This window comes from Chelon labrosus (assembly GCF_963514085.1).
Source record: "Chelon labrosus genome assembly, chromosome: 15".
NCBI lineage: Eukaryota > Metazoa > Chordata > Actinopteri > Mugiliformes > Mugilidae > Chelon > Chelon labrosus.
This window is the reverse complement of record NC_140348.1, coordinates 21,643,779-21,663,509: the sequence shown is the minus strand read 5'-3', so window position 1 is coordinate 21,663,509 and position 19,731 is coordinate 21,643,779. Positions and strand designations below refer to the sequence as shown.

Here is a 19,731-nt window from a genome sequence, read left to right as displayed (position 1 = left end):
CTTGTTTATGAGGTAAGTAAACGAAGCAAAAGTAACATCATCACTTCATGTCATTTATTCATTGATTTTCTGTAACTGCTTGTCCTCAGAGGGTCGCTTTGGGGCTGGAGCCTATCCCAGCTGTCATCAGGCGAGAGGCGGGGTACACCCTGGACAGGTCGCCAGTCTATCGCAGGGCTAACGCAGAGACAGACAACCACATTTACACTTACGGACAATTTAGAGTCGCCATTTAGCATAATAAGCGGACGGTGGGAAGAAGCCGGAGTATCCGGAGAGAACCCACGCAGACGCAGGGAGAAGATGCAAACTCCACACAGAAAGGCCCGAGTCGGCCGATGGACTTGACCCCTTGAACCTTCTTGCTGTGAGGCATCAGTACTAACCACCACACCTCATGTCATTTAATAGATCATTATACATCACTATAATAAGCCCATCAACTTTCAGTTCTGATTAAGGACTGGAACAAGTGTCTTTAGAAATATGCCAAAGTTTGTAGATAACCGTTATTTCATTGTGTAAACATTAAATCAATTTTTGATATCTCCTGCTACTATGCATATTTATTTCAGTGTGTGGAGTTTCTTTGCAACCAACATTTCTTTCAGTTGAATTCTTATTCATCTCAATTTCCAGGAAGGTTCTGAAAATGAATTACCTGCCACACAAAATATTTATATTCTGTCATCTCAACCTTCAGGTTTCCAACTAAATCTTAACATAAACCAGAGGTTTGAAAGTGTTATTTTTATTTTATTTTTTTTCCCGATGTCGACCAATGCCTTTATTTATCTCAACTGCAGAAGGTTGGCAGAGCAGGCCTTTCCTTGAACCGGGCTAATTACTGCTGTTTGTACACTTGTTGATATTTCAGTACAAAGCCTTGTTTGATCCACTTCCATTTGCAAACTCAACACTTCCTGGAACCCTTTCAAAATAAAAGCTGTGTCATAGACTTTATAAATACGAACAACACCCCCCCCACTTCCTTACATTGGTTAAACTGACACTATTTTCCCGGGTATACAGGAGGCGGCATCTTGCGAGTCTGGAGCCTGAGTCTGCACAGTACGGTCCGAGAGTGGAGCCACGCAGAGCTGCGATATCGATGACCTGACCACACTTCCTCCAGACTCACTCGTGTTTTCGTTTAATTAATAATACGCTCAGCTCTACCTCCACCAGTTACAAGGAAATGTTGGATTATACACTGTACTTCCCATCCTTGAAAAAAAATGTATTTGAAGTGTATTTTAGTGTTTAGTCCCATCCACTAATGTGGAGGGGTGGAGCTTATGACCTATACTGGAGCCAGCCACCAGGGGGAGCTCTACTTGCTTTGGCTTCACTTTTGAGGAGCAGTTCTGTCATCCATCTTTATACAGTCTATGCTCTATGTCCTTTAAGACAGAAACTCTTAATTTCTTTACAGGACTTTTACTGTGAAAAATATCCTGCCAGGTGAGAGTAAAGGAAACCAGAGCACTTTTACGTTACAACAAACTACTACTGAGATATTTGCACACAAACACAGTGTCTGAATCACCATAAAAAATAATACATCAGATGTGAACATCGAAGAATGATTATAGTGCTGAATATCTTAAATGTATGACAGACACCGGGGCGCCAGTATTTATGGACCAGTCTAATTGAGGATTACAATAAATATGGGAATCAATACTGAAGGATAAGTTGAAATATTCCTGTTATTTCATACTTACTGAATAGCTGATGTTGAATCTGCACTGTTTTTGAAAAGGAGATGCATTCATGTTATTTAGGCCATTTTAAGAAGTAACTGTATAATCATAGAGGCCGACTAATGGCTCGTCAGTCCTATACTGCCATTACAGCGTCAGAGTAGACGTGTCCTGAAAATAAGGATCAAAACTGTAACGGAAGCAAACTTTTACCGAGCATATAGTTAATAAGTTACACCCAAAAGTCACATTGACATAAATCAATGATAAATAATTTCCTGATGAATGATGGGTAAATTATAACAGCCTGTTTTTCCTCCTAAAGAATATCTTGTTCTCATACATAATTTTCCCCGTTCTTCTCCACTTCATCGCATTTTTTAAGAAGTCATTTTTTTTTTTAAGATAGAATTAAATGCAAATTAGAGTAGGGCTGATTATCATATAAACGGCTGTTGCCTAGGGGGGCAAGACACTGGCTTTATTTATTTATTTTGTCGCACTTTTTCCGCAGTTTCCCAAAAAACTTTAATCAGCCCACACTTCCTTTTAAAGACACAGGGGAATCAGGGACTGGGTGGAGAGTGCCATGTATTTCTGTGTATCTCAGCATCTATATTTGTGTTTCTGAGTGTTCACGCAGTTATGTGGAGAGTAGACGTACAGCTTCATTAGCATCATGTACACTGGTGCTGTACATTTGTTCAATTAGCCAGGCGCTGTGTGCTCTCTTTATTATTACAGTGAGGGCCATCACCTGTAAACGTGCACAGCTGGATCAACATCACAAAGCCCCATAATCCAACACTGAGCAGTAATTTTACACAGTGTTGCAGAGGCTTTTTATGGCAGCTGGACTGTGTTTGCAGTCACTCAGCAGTACGAGTGATCGGATTTGAATTTGCTGGGAGTGAGAGGAACACTGTTTGGGCAATTAGCCGGAACGAACACGGACGGGAGAGATGAAGTGAAGAAGAGGGAAGAGATTTAGACAAAGACATACAAAGTAGAGAATAACCCACAATAAAAAGAGCGGTGTTTGATGTCTAGACTTGGATGAAGGGTTGATTAACTATTCTTTTTGGGTTTTTTTCAAATCTATTACAGGCAGCCGTTGCACTTGAAACAAGTCAGTGATGCTAAAGAATCTGCTGGGAGGCTGCTGAAAATGTGTGATAATTTAAGCTGTGACAAATAGTTTTTGTTTACATGTGATATTTCTGACATGAAGGCTTTCCTGTTCTTTGACATGGACAGCCACTAAACCGTCTGCAGTTTATTGATCTGAAATGTCCTTTGAAAGCATTTCAGTAGTTTTCTGTATGGAGTGATGAGGGGAGACAGTGTGAGAGCCACGTCCTCTTAGGATCATGGTTAATTTGGCAAAATAAGGGAACTCATCATCTTTTACACCCACTGTGGGGATCTTTTGCGATAACTTTTTATCACCATTTCCCTGCTTGCTTCTGGGAGATGATGACATCTCCACATAAAAACAACATAAAAACATCCGAACACAAAGCCAAGGAGTCTGACCGGATGTGCATGTGTTCAGTCTATTGACCTATCCACAAAGACAGAATAAAAAACCTCATGACTTGCTGAATATACTGTAAAATAGACCTTTTACCCTCTAATCTTGTACTTTTAATCAACAGTATTAGTTATCAATCAATCAATCAATATTTATTTGTATAGCACCTTCCAGCACCCAATGGTGCACAAGGTGCTTTCCAGGGTAAAAACAAGAGCAAAAGCAATATTACTAAAACATAATTAAGACACAGCTGCAGCGCACAAAGGTGCACAAAGTGCATTCAAGCGTAAAAACAAGAATAAAAGCAATACTACTAAAACAGAATTAGAACGCGACTATAACATAAAGGGGGCAACAGTCCCAGTTAGTGGCTATGTGTGAAATGCCAGCCTGAATAAATGCGTTTTTAACTCTGACCTAAAAGTTGTGAGCTTGTTGGCGGATTGAATGTGAGCTGGGAGAGCGTTCCACAGTTTGGGGCCTAGGACGGCAAAAGACCGCCCCCCTAAAGCCTTGTAGTTGGACCTAGGAATGATCAAGGTGGTGTGATCTGCGGAGCGCAAATTCCTTACTGGGTTGTAGAGGGTTACCAGTTCAGTAAGGTAGGCTGGGGCCAAGCCATGAATGGCTTTAAACACAATTAAAAGGACTTTGAAGTCCACCCTGTACCGCACCGGGAGCCAGTGAAGGGAACAGAGGACTGGTGTGATGTGTAAGTGTTTGGAGGTGCCTGAGAGAACGCGTGCTGCTGCATTCTGTACAAGTTGGAGCTTTTGGAGGAGAGAATGGTTAAGCCCAGCATAAAGGGCATTGCAGTAGTCGATCCGCGAGCTGATGAAGGCGTGAATAGCCTTTTCAAGGTCAGGTCGGGACAGGAATGGTTTGACCTTTGCAAGGAGTCTTAGATGGAAAAAACTCGCCTTTACCACTGCATTAATCTGTTTGTCATATTTTAGGCCATTGTCAAGTATAACGCCCAGGTTTCTGACCGAGGGAGCGAATTGGGGTGTTACAGGATCGAAACAGGGTGAATGTTGTGTTGAGTCGGGGCTGAAAAGAATGTACTCAGTTTTCCCTTCATTTAAATGAAGGAAGTTCCGGGCGAGCCAATCTTTGATATCCTGAAGACAGTTATGAAGAGGTTCCAGTGCAGAACGGTCACTCAGGATCACTGGAAGGTAGATCTGGAGGTCGTCGGCGTAGAAATGGAACTGGATGTTGTGACTGGTGATGAGTTGTCCAAGTGGCAGCATGTACAGTGCAAACAGAATAGGCCCCAGAATGGAACCTTGGGGCACTCCAGTTGACAGAGGGGTAGATGACGATGACAAGTCATTTAGCATTACTGAGAAAGTCCTGTTTGTGAGATATGATGAGAACCAATTTAGCACCGCCCCCTGGAGGCCGACAGTGTGTTGAAGCCGGGAGATGAGAATGGCATAATCCACTGTGTCAAATGCAGCAGTCAGGTCCAGTAACACCAGGACCACTGAGCTTTTTTTGTCCATAGCCACAAGAATGTCATTGTGGACCCTCAACAGTGCAGACTCGGTGCTGTGTCTGGACCTAAAACCTGACTGAAATTTCTCAGCAATGGCGTGCAGTTGGAGGTGGGCCTGAAGCTGGGAAAAAACAAGTTTCTCCATCAGCTTAGATAGAAAAGGGAGGTGAGATATTGGGCGGAAGTTGGACAGGATGGATGGATCAAGGTTAGGCTTCTTAAGCAGTGGTCGTACAATGGCATGTTTGAGGGCAGCAGGCACAACACCCAAACTCAGACAGCTGTTTATGAAGTGGATGAGGCAGGGGCCTAAAGTGTCAATAGCCTCCTTCATAATTCTGGCAGGGATAGTGTCGAGAGGGCAGGTGGTGACGTTCATCTCTTGGACCGCTTTCTTAAGGTCCTCAAGAGCAACAGGTGCAAAAACTCTCCAAGACACACTGCAAAGCTGAGAGTGAAAAACATCAGAGGGGGTATGTGTGATGGATTTTCTGACTGAGGAAACCTTGTCCATAAAATATTGTTTAAATGTATTGCAAGTATGTACAGATACATCATGCAAAACAGTAGATACAGGATTTATGACAGAGTTGATAGTACTAAAGAGGATTCCAGGGCGGTGGCTATTGCTGTTGATGAGATTTGACAAGTATGTTGCTTTAGCATCCTTCACTGCTCTCTGATAGGAGGCTTGACTATTTCTAAAAATCTCTAGTGACACCTGCAGCCTATCCCTCTTCCATTTATGTTATGTTATGTTACCTCTCAGTTTGGTTGGTCTGCCTGCAACTCTTTTTTTTAACTTTTATTTAAAGAAAATGACTTGACTTTACCGAGCTAACTAAGGTGCACTCCCATGTAACAGAGCCAAGTCTTTTAAATAAAGGACACATGACATTCTCAAAGAAACTGTGATGCCAAGGTTGCTGTTGAGGCCATCTCATCTCAACACGTTCACATGGGATTCAGTGTAGTCTGAGCTCTTCAGTAGATCCCCTGTGCTTCTACCCCCACAGCCTTTCTCTCCTATCTCCTTGTATCCCCGCGCACACTTGTTTTCAAGCCTTTTGTGTGTTTTCACTTCACTGTGAACTCTGTACCCCTGAATCTCTCCATTCTGTAGTCTGGTCCTATAGGTACACCGCAGACACTATATCAACATCCCTTTCTATCTGTAGCCTCGGGCATGGGGCATCGCAAGGGCAGATGGGGCTCTACTTCCATGAGTCTTAATGTCTCAGGTGTCTTCCTGCACACACACACCCGCTCACACAGACACAAGCAGGAATATACACGCTTCCTTTCCTATGCATAATTCACAGACTTCAAGCAATTGCAGAGACGTCTGACTACATATAACCAGGTTACCTTTTCTTGCACTATGACCCCAAGTACCCTTTAATTTCCAATGCATTATTCCAGGACTTGAAGAATGCCAGTGGTTAACTCCCAAAGGAAAGTGTGTGTGTGTTGTTAAACTCATCACTCTCAGACTTTCAGCAGGGACCACACAACCAAAGTATTAAACGGCCTCCGCCTGCTTACCAGCTAATGGGACTTTACAATATGTGTGAGGGGAAGAATTAAACCGAGTATGTATTGGTATGTAAGATTTATTTATTTTTTTATTCAGTAGCTCTCATTGTGTGTGAGAAGAAAGAAAAACGGAGAGGCGCACAGATCCAGCTTGTAGAAATTATGAGCACTTAAAATAAAAACGTCTAATTTCGGTCTCCACATCTGCTCCCCTACCCCGCCCCCTCTAGGAAGCATTGGATTTTAGCAACACAGGAAGTCTTTACCAGCCACCTGTTCTGGTCAGTGAGTCAATAATATTGCCTCACCTATATACTATGATACTCTGGCTCAGAAGAAGAAATGTACTGCTGTGCTGTCCATCACATTTGCCTCCTCTGTAAAACTGACTTCTCAGAATAAATTACAAATTTTAATTTTATGCCGAAAGCAACATAGCAACACAAAAGAAATATCTCATCATGAGCTAACTACAGTGGGCTATATTATCTGTAAAGTTAAACATAAAACAGAAGCTAAATATAACTAAGTTGCGGGCGGCACAGTGGGGTGGTGGTTAGCACTGACGCCTCACAGCTAGAAGGTTCTGGGTTCGAATCCTGGGCCTTTCTGTGTGGGGTTTGCATGTTCTCCCTGGGTTTAACAGAGTTCTCTCTGGGTACTCTGGCTCCCTCCCATTATCCAAAGACATGCTCGTTAGGTTAATTGGTGATTCTAAATTGGTCGTAGGTGTGAGTGTGAATGGTTGTCTGTCTCTTTGTGTTAGCCCTGCGATAGACTGGTGACCTGTCCAGGGTGTACCCCACCTCTCGCCTGATGACAGCTGGGATAGGCTCCAGCGACCCCGCGACCCTTCACAGGACAAGCAGTTACAGAAGATGAATGAATTAATGAACTAAAGTTGCACATTATAATGTAACATTTACCATGTAAAATTCTAACTCATAGTTATATTACATTAGCACCTCTGATGCTACTGTATGTTTTCTACTGCAGAAGTATGCTGATATATCTACACAGCACCAGACTTGCAAGCGTCCCGTTCTATTCCAGTCTATCGTCTATTCCATGATCAACTGTGCGCATAGCAGAGAACAGAATAGAAGTGAAATGAGCTGAACGAAAATGTTAAAAGTCACATAGAGGAAGATGAACACATCCTAACAGACTGGGAGCCAGTACAGAGCAACCTCTGCATGACCGGGGTCCGTTTGCAATCACTTCATGTAGCTCTGCAGCAGGGAAGAGTGGGACAGAGTGATAAGAGAGCAAGGAGAAGCACTGCATGTAGGAAGAAGGTGGACGTGAATAAGACGATCATACCATGTCTTTATTATAGAATATGTGATTGAGGATTACATGGTGCAGGCTGTATATCGCAGGATGATAGCTTGCTAAAAAAGATGGGCAGCACTAATAACACTAATGCAGAACGACAACATGTATCATCATCCTCTGCATAAAAGGAATCATTCAGTGGCAATAGGTACTTCCTACAACAAAGCACATACCAAAACCTGTTATTTCCATCATTTCATTCCCCTTTGATCTCTCTCTTTATCTCAATTAGTAGAAAGTGATGTTGTCAAATTAAATTACATCTTCCTGATGAGACTCGACACCAGTTATGAAGCGCTCAACAGGAGGAGCGTCTGTGTCTTTGACTGTCTCTATCCCCTTTGCTCCTCCACAATAGCATTTTATTAATTCGTTTGTAAGGAAAATTGTATTATCAATAGCTCTGTCTCACACTTGTCTTATAAAGTACATTTTTACTGGAATCTATGATCTGCCAAAATCTCTCTTTTAGGCAGTGTCTCTATATCTCTGCCCCACTTGTGCTCTATTCTTTTCTTCTCTCGCCTTTTAACCTACCTTTTCTATAAGCTGGGTCCTGACAGGGCATCGAGGGAAGAGAGGGAAAAAAGGGGGGAACAGAGCGGTCGAGTGCACAACTCAATTATACATCAAAGCACTTATATTGGGGACACCGCAGAAAGGAGAGCTAAGAAGGAGGTGGAGAGGAAGAGGGTTGAGGACATAAAGAGTTTCACTAAGAGGAACCTTGGGGACTGTTGCTGGTATCGCTGTCATGGACAGGGAAAATAAACATTGCTTACTAAGGCTTTAAATACGTCAGACGCAGTTTGCATCCAGATTTCACTTCCCTTCTCAAATGGATTGCTCAAGAAATCACATCAAAGTGGAGGCACATGTCCAATAAAACTGCACGTGAAGACCTTTCCAAAGATACTACTTGCTTGTTTGGGAAACAAAGTGTTGCTGTGAAAAATTATTTTAAATTCACATCAAATTTAATCACAGGTACAGCTGTCAGTCTCCACACCTGTTAGTCTTGTTTGAATTATTCATTGCATAGATCGGGAACACATGCCACGAGTGGAATTGTAGCTTTGTAATGATGCTTGTCACATATTTGAACATACTGAAGTAATTATGTTGTGAAGAGCATCTAACTTCAGCAAAGAAATATGTTATATTTACTAATTTATCCAGCATTTTTTTACATTCGCGTTTCTTAACTGAATGAATCACAAAGTTCCTATCCCTTCACTATGTACTGCATATCAAAATAAAGAGCCAAAATTACCCAAAAGTTCTCCGTGTTGTACAGCTGACATTATATCCCAGAAAAAAAACTATATATATATATAAATCATGTATTTGATTTTCGCTGCAACAATTCAAAAATTGTGGTCAGAGGAGAGATGCAGGTCATCTAAATAGAAGAAGGCCGCTGTATGTGGGAATAAAACTATGAAACTGATTCCTGCAAAACACTTTTACTATTACTATTACACTGCTTCTTTCTGATACTGAGACTCCCGTCAATCTTTGCTACACAATTATGAGAACATATCCTCAATGCCAGTATTTATAATGCCAGCACAAATAATGGAAGACCTGGATTACCTGCTCTAAAAAATAAACAGTGAGGCCAGCTACTTATAATGACCAAGCTACCATCTTAGAAGTAAAGGTAGTGGAATTACCTTGAAAATTGCTGAAGGCTTTTAGTGTTAAGAGAAAAGACTGTTTCTATTAAAGTCAAATCAGAAAAAAAAGAGAAGAACACAACAAACCAAAAATCTTCATCTCACCAGAATATATTTCGCTCCATAGACTTAATTAAACAGAGTTAATAAAATAAGGTAATAACATTTACCAAAAACCTGAAGTATAATTAGAAACTGAATGAAAGAGAAGATGCTACCACACATATTTCTGCATATTATGCACTGTTTATTAAAACCAGACCAATGTCTTAAATCACTGTCAACTCTGTTCTTTAGGTACTGGGTAATAATTTTATTTAGTTTATTTTATTTAGTTTATTTCTTACAGGGACCATGTACAAAATCCATTAATCACTGAAAAAAGGGAGAAGATACACTGTACCAGATTTAGCAAATAGCTAATTTCCATCTGCAGTCCCAGGGCAAGTAGGAGGGAAGCATATCTCTACTTTCTTTACTGCTGGATCTCTAACATCTGAAATACTTCACTAATTTTTCTTTTATTTTCCTGATTTAAACTTTAATTTCTAAACTAAATTTCTTATACTGTCTGTATTAAAATGAAATTAACTATTAAATTGCAAAGAGCCATAGTAAGATAGATAAATGTGAACATGTAAATAGTGTATTGAAAGATTTTTTTTACCAATATTTTCAGTTCATTACACATTTTGTAAGTTTACAATATACTGTGAGATGAACTGTCATTTAAGTGGTTCATGCCCAGAGAGTGAATGTTTTTGCCGTTATGATATTCAAACTGACAAAAATGCCATTTCAGCCTCCTCCTTTAGAGCCCCATCAAATGTGTAAAATACGTACTGGAACTTTGATGGGCATGAATTTGACAACTCAGAGAAATAAATGTGGTATCTTTCTGAGGAAAATTAGAGTTAGAAAATTAGAATAACAGTCCACAATTTCCTCATCTGGCGAAGAAGTCTGGTTTGCTCCAAATGAGAAAGTGCCAGACAAGATAACGCTAGACATGTCTGACTGACTAGAATGACAACCTGAAAATGATGCAGATATTTGACAAAGACGTGTTGTACGTCGGAGCTTAAACATCTGTTTGTCACATTAATTAGTTTGAGTGTTGTTAGTTATGGCGGGAATGTAAAGTACGAAACATAGCTCTGTTAAACCTTGGATCTGAGGTGTAAATTGAAGATTAGAAATAGTTCACAAGTCATATTTTTACAAAGGTTAGTCACACTTTCTTCAACAGCATTCTTTTGCATGTGTATACTCAGTGACTAAAAACATCAGCTCTATAGTCCACTGCACATAGAGATTTACTGACAGGAACGGAGGAAACTGTAGGTAGGAACAATACATCTTTCCTATTCATGTCCCTTATATATTTCTCCATAATGCATCATTTTTCTTTACAGCCTCTCTCCTTACCATCTCAGTTGTGCAAGTGACAGCCAAAACAGATTTGAGCAAATTGGAAAGGCTATAAAGCTCTATTAAGGAAAATCTAGGCACGGTTGGAGAAACAGTGACGGGAAAAAAAAAAACCCACTGCTGAATGTGGAGGGAGGGAAGGTGCATATTGAGGCACAGGAGAAGACAGAGGGAAAGAATTGTTGAGGAATTTGCATAATGCCAAATGGAACCCTGGTGAGGTTGGAGGCATGACTTGTAGCTGAACAAATATTTTCCACACATTAGTTTCTTGCCTCCTTCAGCAGAGCATTGTTCTCATAACCATGTTATCACATATGCCTCAAAAACCCATGAGAGCTAGCACTCTGTCTTTATCTATCTATCTGCCACCATCGCCTTAATGCTTGCTCTGGGGCTTTCAGGATCTGGGCTCCGTAAATTGTCTTGAGACAATTTTGATTATTGCCGCTATTTAAATAAAACTAAACCGATAAATGTTAAATTATACACAACAATATAAAGTAAAGCCGTTGCAAAGTATGCATAACTGTCCTCTATGTTAGCAAAACCTTGTCAGAATTCTCATTTCGGGCAAGGGAGTGTTATGGGGAAGAAGAGCGCCAAAGGCAGAGTGAGGGGGTAAGCATGGAGGGGTGCAAACCACACACTTGAAAGAAAGGGAGAGGGAACGACAGGTTGATTTATTCAAAGAGTGAGGAGTGGGTGAATCAAACTTTAATAGCTTTTGGGAGTGCAAGCCGCTCTCTCGCTCCCCCTTCAAACCTGCCCCTCGCTTCTTTCCTTCTGCGCTCCCGCCTTACTTCCCTTACTTTTTCCTCCTTCTCCCCCCTCTCCCTCAAATGCGCTTTTCGATGGTCACTCACAAACACGGGCCCTCCCCTTTTTGACAGACAAATCTCCACCCATCTCAGCGTGGCACGCAAATCAAGGTGCTCTTCATGCTCAGCGGGATAAAGTAAATGACAGAAAGATAAAGAGAGGAAGAGGAGGTGATTTACCTTCACGAGTGGCAGCATACGTGACGTCCAGGCAGTATTTGTTGCATTAACCCCTGGACTGGAAAGGATACATGGAGAAATTGTTGTAGAGGCCCAACAATCTCTCTGACAACTCACTTAAGCAGCTATTTTGCTCTAAAAGGCTTAGTGAAGTCTAAAAATGAACCATCAGTCATGGAAGAGAATAAATGCACTTACTCTTGAAGAGGCAACTATCCAGATATGAACTCAGGCTTGCATAGAATATCTGAATATCTGGAGATAAAACCCAATTCCCCTACATACATAAGCACTCACACACAAACAGACCACCAGTGTAATGCAGAAACTCAAATTAGGGAACTCTTTCTGCGTGAAATATGAGAAGAAACATCTGGCAAAACATCCTGGTTCTGTGGATAAATTGGCCATATGCACTGTATTCGAGCCGTTTACAAAATGAAGGAGTTGGTATAAGTAAGATTAGTTTGCAGAGGATGATCATGTGCTATGTTCTAATCAGCGCTGTCAGACATGATTGTACGGCAGATGGAGAAAAATCTAAAAAGTGATTTTGAACAGAACTGCTAACAGTTTCTTTTTAACCATGCTCATAATTGTATTATTCAATATAAAGATCTTTTCTTGTGGCATCAGAAACTGGGGAAAATGTATGCGAACATTTAATAATAAATAAATAAATAAGCATATGTTTTTGAGAGACTACAATCTTCGCGAAGAATTCGATCCCTAAGCACTAAATCTGTGTAGTAGAAAGTTATAAACGCTGCCTGAGGTGAGCAGAATATTGACTGCTCCCCATTTAACCTTCTCACTTCATCCATTTTTTTTCCTCTTTCTCCCCAAATCCCTACATCCCTCCCTATGGGGCTCAGGGTCTTAGTGTCAGGCAGAATTCTCTTTGAGGCCTTTGCCTGTCAACCAGCAAACATTCAGCTCAGTAACCACTAGATTCAATTACACTATAGGGGAGACCATGAGAGGTGAAACTGAAATAATTATGGGCTAAATCCAACTTCTCGGAGGCAGTGTGGGTTTGAGCGTGTGTTTGTTGACCTACGTGCGATGTGTGCGCAGGATGACTGTGTAGAAGTTAAGTCACAAATATTTTATGAGTGTAATTTCAATATAAATGTATTTCACTACAAATAGGACTTTCTTTTCTAAGTTCCCAGACAACCTTGCAAATGCAAAGACATTAGTCATTTACAGTGCGCTGTAGGTGCTGCTTTAGAGCTGAAATATTTTGTTTTCTCCTAACCTGGTAAACAAATTACCTTTAGATGCTGTAAGATACAGGGCAGAAGGCGATAAAAGATTAGGGATTGGATTTCAGCTTTTAGAAGCGAACAAAGGCAAAGAAGAAAGGAATATAACAGATTCATCTATGTTCTACCTGACAGCGACAGAGGGCACATCAAATAACAGGTGCCTCTGTTTCGCTGCCAGAGCCCACATCAAGCACTAAACAGCTCATTCACAGGCATAATAGGAGCTCTCAAACACCCTCTGCCAATATTATCTAAAATAGGAGTGCATTTGTGTGTATGTTTGTGTGTTTCGTGCGTGAAACACACAAACATAGTATTCAACTCAGAATTGTTTAGAGGAAGTAGAAGCCAAAAGTTGGAGGCTGCAACAATGCTGGACTGAATTCTCATATACAAAACTGTTATCGTAGCGGCTTTGAGAAATTAGGACCTGCTCCCCAAACACATAATTATAGGTAATAATAAAAAAAAAAAAAATAGTAAAACATGGACTAATTGTTAAAGCAGCTCTGATAAAAAACTACATTACTGTGCTTTTAATAAAGTGTACCATCGCTAAAAACAAAAGAGGCACAGAAAGTTTTGCGTATCAGACCAGGATGGAGGGATTTGCTTTCTTTAGATGCCTGACTTTCACCCAAGGGGTTTCCATCCTGTGCAGCCGTCTTCAGTAACATCGGCCGTAGTTCATCAGAGCTTACTCTAGGTTAGAGAGGAACATTGAGATATGGCTGATAGAAAATAGAGGCTGAGGAGGGATTTGCTCACCTGCCTGACATACCTGAGAGACAGTAAACAGATAAAGTTTGGGTATCTATCACTTGGAGGCTCTTGCCTGTCTGCCTGTTCGCCAGTAAATTGAATCCATCTATGTGCCGCATTACAACGCCGGTCTGAAGTCGGCTATACAATCTTGTGTGCATCATTACTGTGTTATCGAAGCTAGGATTCCACTGCACTGCGTATCTACTGTGGGGAGAGATGAATGAGAGCATTGGGAAGAGGATGAAAAGGAGGTGGTATTTGAAGTGTTACAAGTGGACGAGCTCCACTTAAGAAAAAAAAAAGCAGAAGCAAACTTTAACATCGATAGACACTGCTAAGGTCATTAGGAAGTAAGTATGGACAATGTGTATGAACTATTCATTCATGTTAGGAAAGTGTGTGTAGGAGCCTCAGGAACAGGTATTTGAGATGAGACTGCAGAGAAAGAGGAGCAGAAGAAGACAAGTGACTAAAAGAAAACATGAAATCTGTGTTTTTGGCCAGGAGCAGCTTATGGAGCCACAGGAGATGGCACACGCTGCGCACAGTTAGACAAGTTGTTAGTGTTGGTGTTTGATATTATCACAGTGCCACTGATAGAGAGACCAACGCCCAGTGGGGGAGCGTGAGGGTCAGGCAGCTGGGTGGAAGTGTACGTGACCGTAGGAGGGGAGGGGGGTTGTTCTCACAGTTGTTCAGACAGCAGCTCTGTGCTTACAGATGCACACTTGGCAAAACAGTTTGTCAGTAGAGGGAAGGAAAGCTTTAAAGAGGGCTACCCTATCGTGCTGAGGGAATGCAGAAAACCCTTCGCAGTATGTCGCACGTTCACTCCATCATCTCATCCAATAATGCATTTGGGCTGAGGCCCATCTGCTGTTCTATCAAAACATTATTTCTGGTGATAGTTGCAGCTCTTTGTATCCAGTTGATGCTGCTGGCCGCCTGAGTGTGTGGATGCTGTAAATCTGGCCAGCTCATTAGCACTGACAGAGGGAATGCTAGCAGCCCACCTGCTCCCCTTCACCCTCTTTATGGCTCTACAAATTAAAACGACATTTACACACACACTCTCCCCCAGCTCTCCCTGCTGCACTGCTCACCTTGCCATTCACATTGCTTCATCTGTTCAGTGCTGTTTAGGCCTACCTCCTACCCCAACTATCCCTCGGCTTCGACAACCTTTAAGCACCTTGTTTACTTTTGGCCTCTGTCATTTTGGTTTGTGTTCTGCGTCCCTCTCCTTCGATTAAATCTCATCATTTGAATCTGTCTACCCATGCTACACCTACACCTGCACATCAATCATCCTTTCCCATCATCTTCCCCGTGTGGTAAAGTTCAACATCACTATCTGGCAGTGCTCTGGCACTCTAACCCCAAGTCACTGTGGCATGTCCAGTGAGTGACAGCATGATGAAGTGGTGTTGCTCCATGTTTGCTTTGCCCGCTAGAGGTCAGTTAGAGCCACAGAGGTAATGAGACTATAAAAATGCAGAGAATGAAAGCTGTGAGATAAAGTGAAGAAAGGGGAAGAGGGACAGGAGACTGGGCACAATGAGAAAAAAAAACCTGACCCAGTTCCCAATACTGGCACAGGCTTTAAATGGAAGAGGTGGAAGGCTTAATAAAGAGCTCTGTGTGTATTGATTTGACTGTGTGCTGGATTGTTATCGCAAAACATAGAAATATGAGTTTGCTGTGTCTTATTTATCAAACGAGGCACACAAACTAATTCACTGAGATTTGGGATAAAACACCTTCCACATTAGTCCCATACTGTGCTCACAAGGTGTGCATGTTTACTGTTGACCAAGTTATGGCTCATCATTGTTGCAGCCTGGAGGTTATTTACAGTGCAGGGAAATGCTGCTGAATTAACACAAAGATGTGGGTAATGTTTTAAGGATTCTGATATATCACCACATCCCATAGCCCCAAATAAAATGTCACAAATTATATAATCTCTGGGATGGCAGAATTGACATAAGCAGTATTTCAGTGAGTGATGCAATGGAACTAACAATATGTGAGTGACTGAGGGCCAAATACGGCCCCGTTAAATGGTTTCTCCAGGCTAAACTGAAGCCTTTTGTTTGCAGAGCTTGGAAAGTCTTCATGTGGACTTTAAGTGAGTCCCACACAACTGAGCGGTGGTTGCAATGGCCCGAGAGAATCTTCCCTGGTGGGTGATCTAAACAGCCTTGTCTAAACAGTCCTTATTTCTTCCATTTATTTGCCTGACTTTATGGATTGGGGAGAGAAAAAGCCAGTGGCTTTGAAGATTTGGTGAAGACTCAGAAAGGGGTATGTGCTCAATATAAACACAACAAGACATGCGGATGTGTGCGCGTGTGTGTGTGTGTGTGTGAGTGTGCATTTCAGCCCCTGTTTGAAGTCCTACACTCCACTCGAGCAATTACTTCATATCAAGGATTAGATGAGGGAGAGGGCATAGAGGAGACACAAAGATGGAAAGAAGTAAGAGCTGAGAAGGGAGGTATCACAGAGAGGCGAGAGAAAGTGAGAGGAGAACAGAGATTGAGGTCTCCAATGCGGAGAGCGTTTTTCTTCCCTATAACAGAGGACATGCACACTCTCTAAACATGAGCTAGGAGACGACTCCTCAAATCACAGGAAACTCATAGGTGCGGGAAAACACAGCTATTTCCAGCGTGGCAGAGATCGAAATGCAGCACGGATAGTTGATGATCACCATAAATCTGATGTGAGCATTCTTTGTTGCCCGAAGTATTTTCTAGTGGCTATTTCTGAGGAAAATGTTCTTTGGATGCAGGAGGCTTCCTTGCTAGCATGATTGTTTTGATGTTCAGAAAACATGAAATTATATGATTTTATGAAAGTTGCAGAAGAAGGTTTAATGTTTATTTTACCTTGCATTCAATACATTAATAAGTTCTTTCATCCTTACCTCTGGGATATGGACAGTGTATGGCTGCCCATGGAAGTTTGGCGCGTTATCGTTCACATCTCCAATCTGGATGTTTACCGTGTCTTTGACCACCTGAGGGAGGAAACACCTTGGTTAAACAGTTCCAAAACCACCTCCACACATCACTAGACGGGTAGCTGTAGTCGGTGAAAATGTGGATTGGGGCGCACGGAGCCAAGACTCAGAGAAAAGGAAAACAGGACAAGTGTGTGATAGATTACCCGTGGGGGGAAAAGTAGCTTGAACGTCAGTATGTTTCGGCAAGTAAATTGCATTGAGCAAGACAGGTGTCATGTGAGAACCCGAGAAAAATAAGGGTGAGAATGAAAGTGAGAAACTAAAAAAAAAAGACAAATTGCGAGGCCTGTATGTGACATGTGGTCAGGCTATATCCAGGATGTCAGATTGCGAAGGGATGTGTCATAAATATGATCACAGTGCAAAACTCTCTCTTACCTCTTGAATGTCACTCACGTAGAATTCGACCTGCATCTCCGACTTGGTCTGGGTGTGTGAGAGAAAAAGAGAGAGGGATCAAAACAAACATTGCAGTGTTGCAGTGAAGTGCCAATCTGGGCTCCGCTTCTTTTGTGCATTGTATTGGACTTTTTACTGTTCTTTCATTGTTTGATAATTTCCACTACACCTGCTATTTTTCAAAAGTGTCTTTTCTTGCATCTAGCGTTCTTGTTGTAGTAATGTGTGAGTGTGTGTACAGCAGTATGTAAGTTTGTTTGGTGTTCCTACCTCACGGTCAAGTTGCTGTCGAAGCCAGACGACTCCGGTGTCTCTGTTCACAGAAAAATACCTCATGGCCTCTTCTCCTGTAACCCCGTATATGAGGGGTTCCCCTTCAGGATCAGTTGCCTTCAGCTGAGCGACAGATGAACCTGCCAGTGAAACAGTCAAAGGTCAGAGTTCCCACAGAGTCGAAGACCAAGACATTATGAGACTTAAAGATTTTCCATTATAGGAGTCAATGTAAAGTGCTGCATGGAATCATTTGTCACTTAATCACTTAAATGCACACAAACAAGGAACTTTATATACAGTGAAAGTACCATATACACACTTGCCAGTTTACTAGTACACTAGTGAAAACAAATGCATTTTCATATAATACTCCTGCACTACATTTTAGATTTATGACTGTTGTAACGTTCAGTTTATGTTGGAACAGCATCAGGAAGGTGGTAATTCAACTGTACGATCATTTTGGAGGATGTAGTTTGTGTTGCTGTTAAAATGTATCAAATTAAAAACTTAAGTGTTTCTATTATTTAGACTAGTCCACTGACTAAAATGGGGTTGGCAAGATAATAGAAACATGTGTCCGTGCAGCATAATATGAATTTAATAGTACTACAAACCACAGCCTCCAAAATTAAATGGTTATTCAGCAGCTGAATAATAACCATAACCTTTATCAAGATTTTGTGCCAGACTGTTTCATTAAAATACATTTGTTTTCACTAGTGTACCTAATGAACTGTCTACTGACTGTAACCGGTATATCAGAATCTGGATCCACATTGACAAAAAGTTGTTTTGTAGGTATTCTTACTGACGCACGTTTGTCATTCCTGGAAAACCATTCAAAAATGTTGATGACTCATCCTGCACTCTGGGGCATTTGCTAGATTTGCTTCCAATTAAACGATTTCTTAAACTTTCATGTCCATCCCTCTGGCTGTCTATCTCTCTCTCTAGCTTCCTATTTTCAGAAGTAACACATAAATATGGTGAATAAATTACCACTATGTCACCTGTTTCATGGCAAGAATACACACAAACATGCAGCACACACAACAAATGCTGTAGTATGTGCAAGGGTGTGAGCAAAGGGTTCTTAACTGGAGCTGGAGCGGTTTACAGACTTAATTCATCACAGACAATAGAGTCCAGACAAGCCGGCTAATCAAAGCCAGAGGTTGCGTAGTCATCAGACTGGCTAATCCACCACGCTGAACAGATGTGTCAAGGAGGACAACGGGGAGGTTAAAAGTGGTACTAATGACAACATCAAGACCCGTGACCAGGCGGGGGCAAGGCTCATTACTAGCCAGTGTAAAACTGCTTGAGCAGGGTATTTTAATGGCTTGAACTCGAGGGTATACGGTTATCAGAGACTCACATTTGGACCTACATGGTTTGGAATATATATTATTCTTCACACAGACCATACACATGGGTCAAATACAGACGCATATATACAGCTACATCCATGTGTACATAAACTTGCAGTAATCCCCAAGCCTTGTAAGCACTTTGTTGTGGAGTCACTCAAGACAAGACATTCTTGCAGTCAGCTACGTATTATTCATCGATTCCACAAAAGAAAGAAGGAAGGCCCACTGGTAGAGACGCTGCAAGGTGCTGAATTGTTGTTTTGAAGACAGGATACAGCATGCAAACAAACAACGTCACATATCCAGCGTCACTGAAGTCCAAAAATGTATTTGACAAAAGCATAAGATGTATCAGTCAAACACCAAGAAAGCTTTGGATTTAAATCTTGGCCTTGGAGAGGAGATTAAATAAGCAGATTATATGCACATTTACTTGCTGCATGTATAGAATACATACACACTGTACACTCATCCCACTTCCATTCCTGCGGGTACTTGGTCAGACAATAGATGCGAAGCCGAACTTAATCAACCCTGTCACTCGTGCACCAAACTGCTTAACACAGCGGCCAATTAGGCTTCACAATCACACACCCCTCTCGTTTTATTAATACGCCCCATTTTCCTATGAAAGGGTGGGAAAAATGACTAATTAATATAACGATTTATGAACCCTTCTCATTGCAGTCTAATGAGATTTATGCAAATTCAGCTGCTTTCAATATGAGTTATAATTTGGTTGAAGACGGTGCAAATTAAGCATTTTACCTCATAGTCATCAATAATAACATTTTTTTTTCTCTCCTCCTTTTGGCCTTCTCGACTGTGAAGGAACTGTCTTCTCCACGTGGGCAGACGTACACTCGAGTGAAGGATGACAAATG

General features: G+C 41.5%; 1 protein-coding gene across 1 annotated transcript in view; it reads right to left on the bottom strand.

Moving 5' to 3' along the window:
• cdh23 (cadherin-related 23) overlaps positions 1-19,731 on the bottom strand; it is a gene marked incomplete at its 5' end in the record, with an annotated part of 145,779 nt that overhangs the window by 99,606 nt on the left and 26,442 nt on the right. The window contains 3 exons of the mRNA XM_084561196.1: positions 16,698-16,790; positions 17,175-17,222; positions 17,466-17,608. Coding sequence (XP_084417322.1) covers positions 16,698-16,790; positions 17,175-17,222; positions 17,466-17,608 — 284 coding nt within the window. The remainder of the gene's footprint in view (positions 1-16,697; positions 16,791-17,174; positions 17,223-17,465; positions 17,609-19,731) is intronic.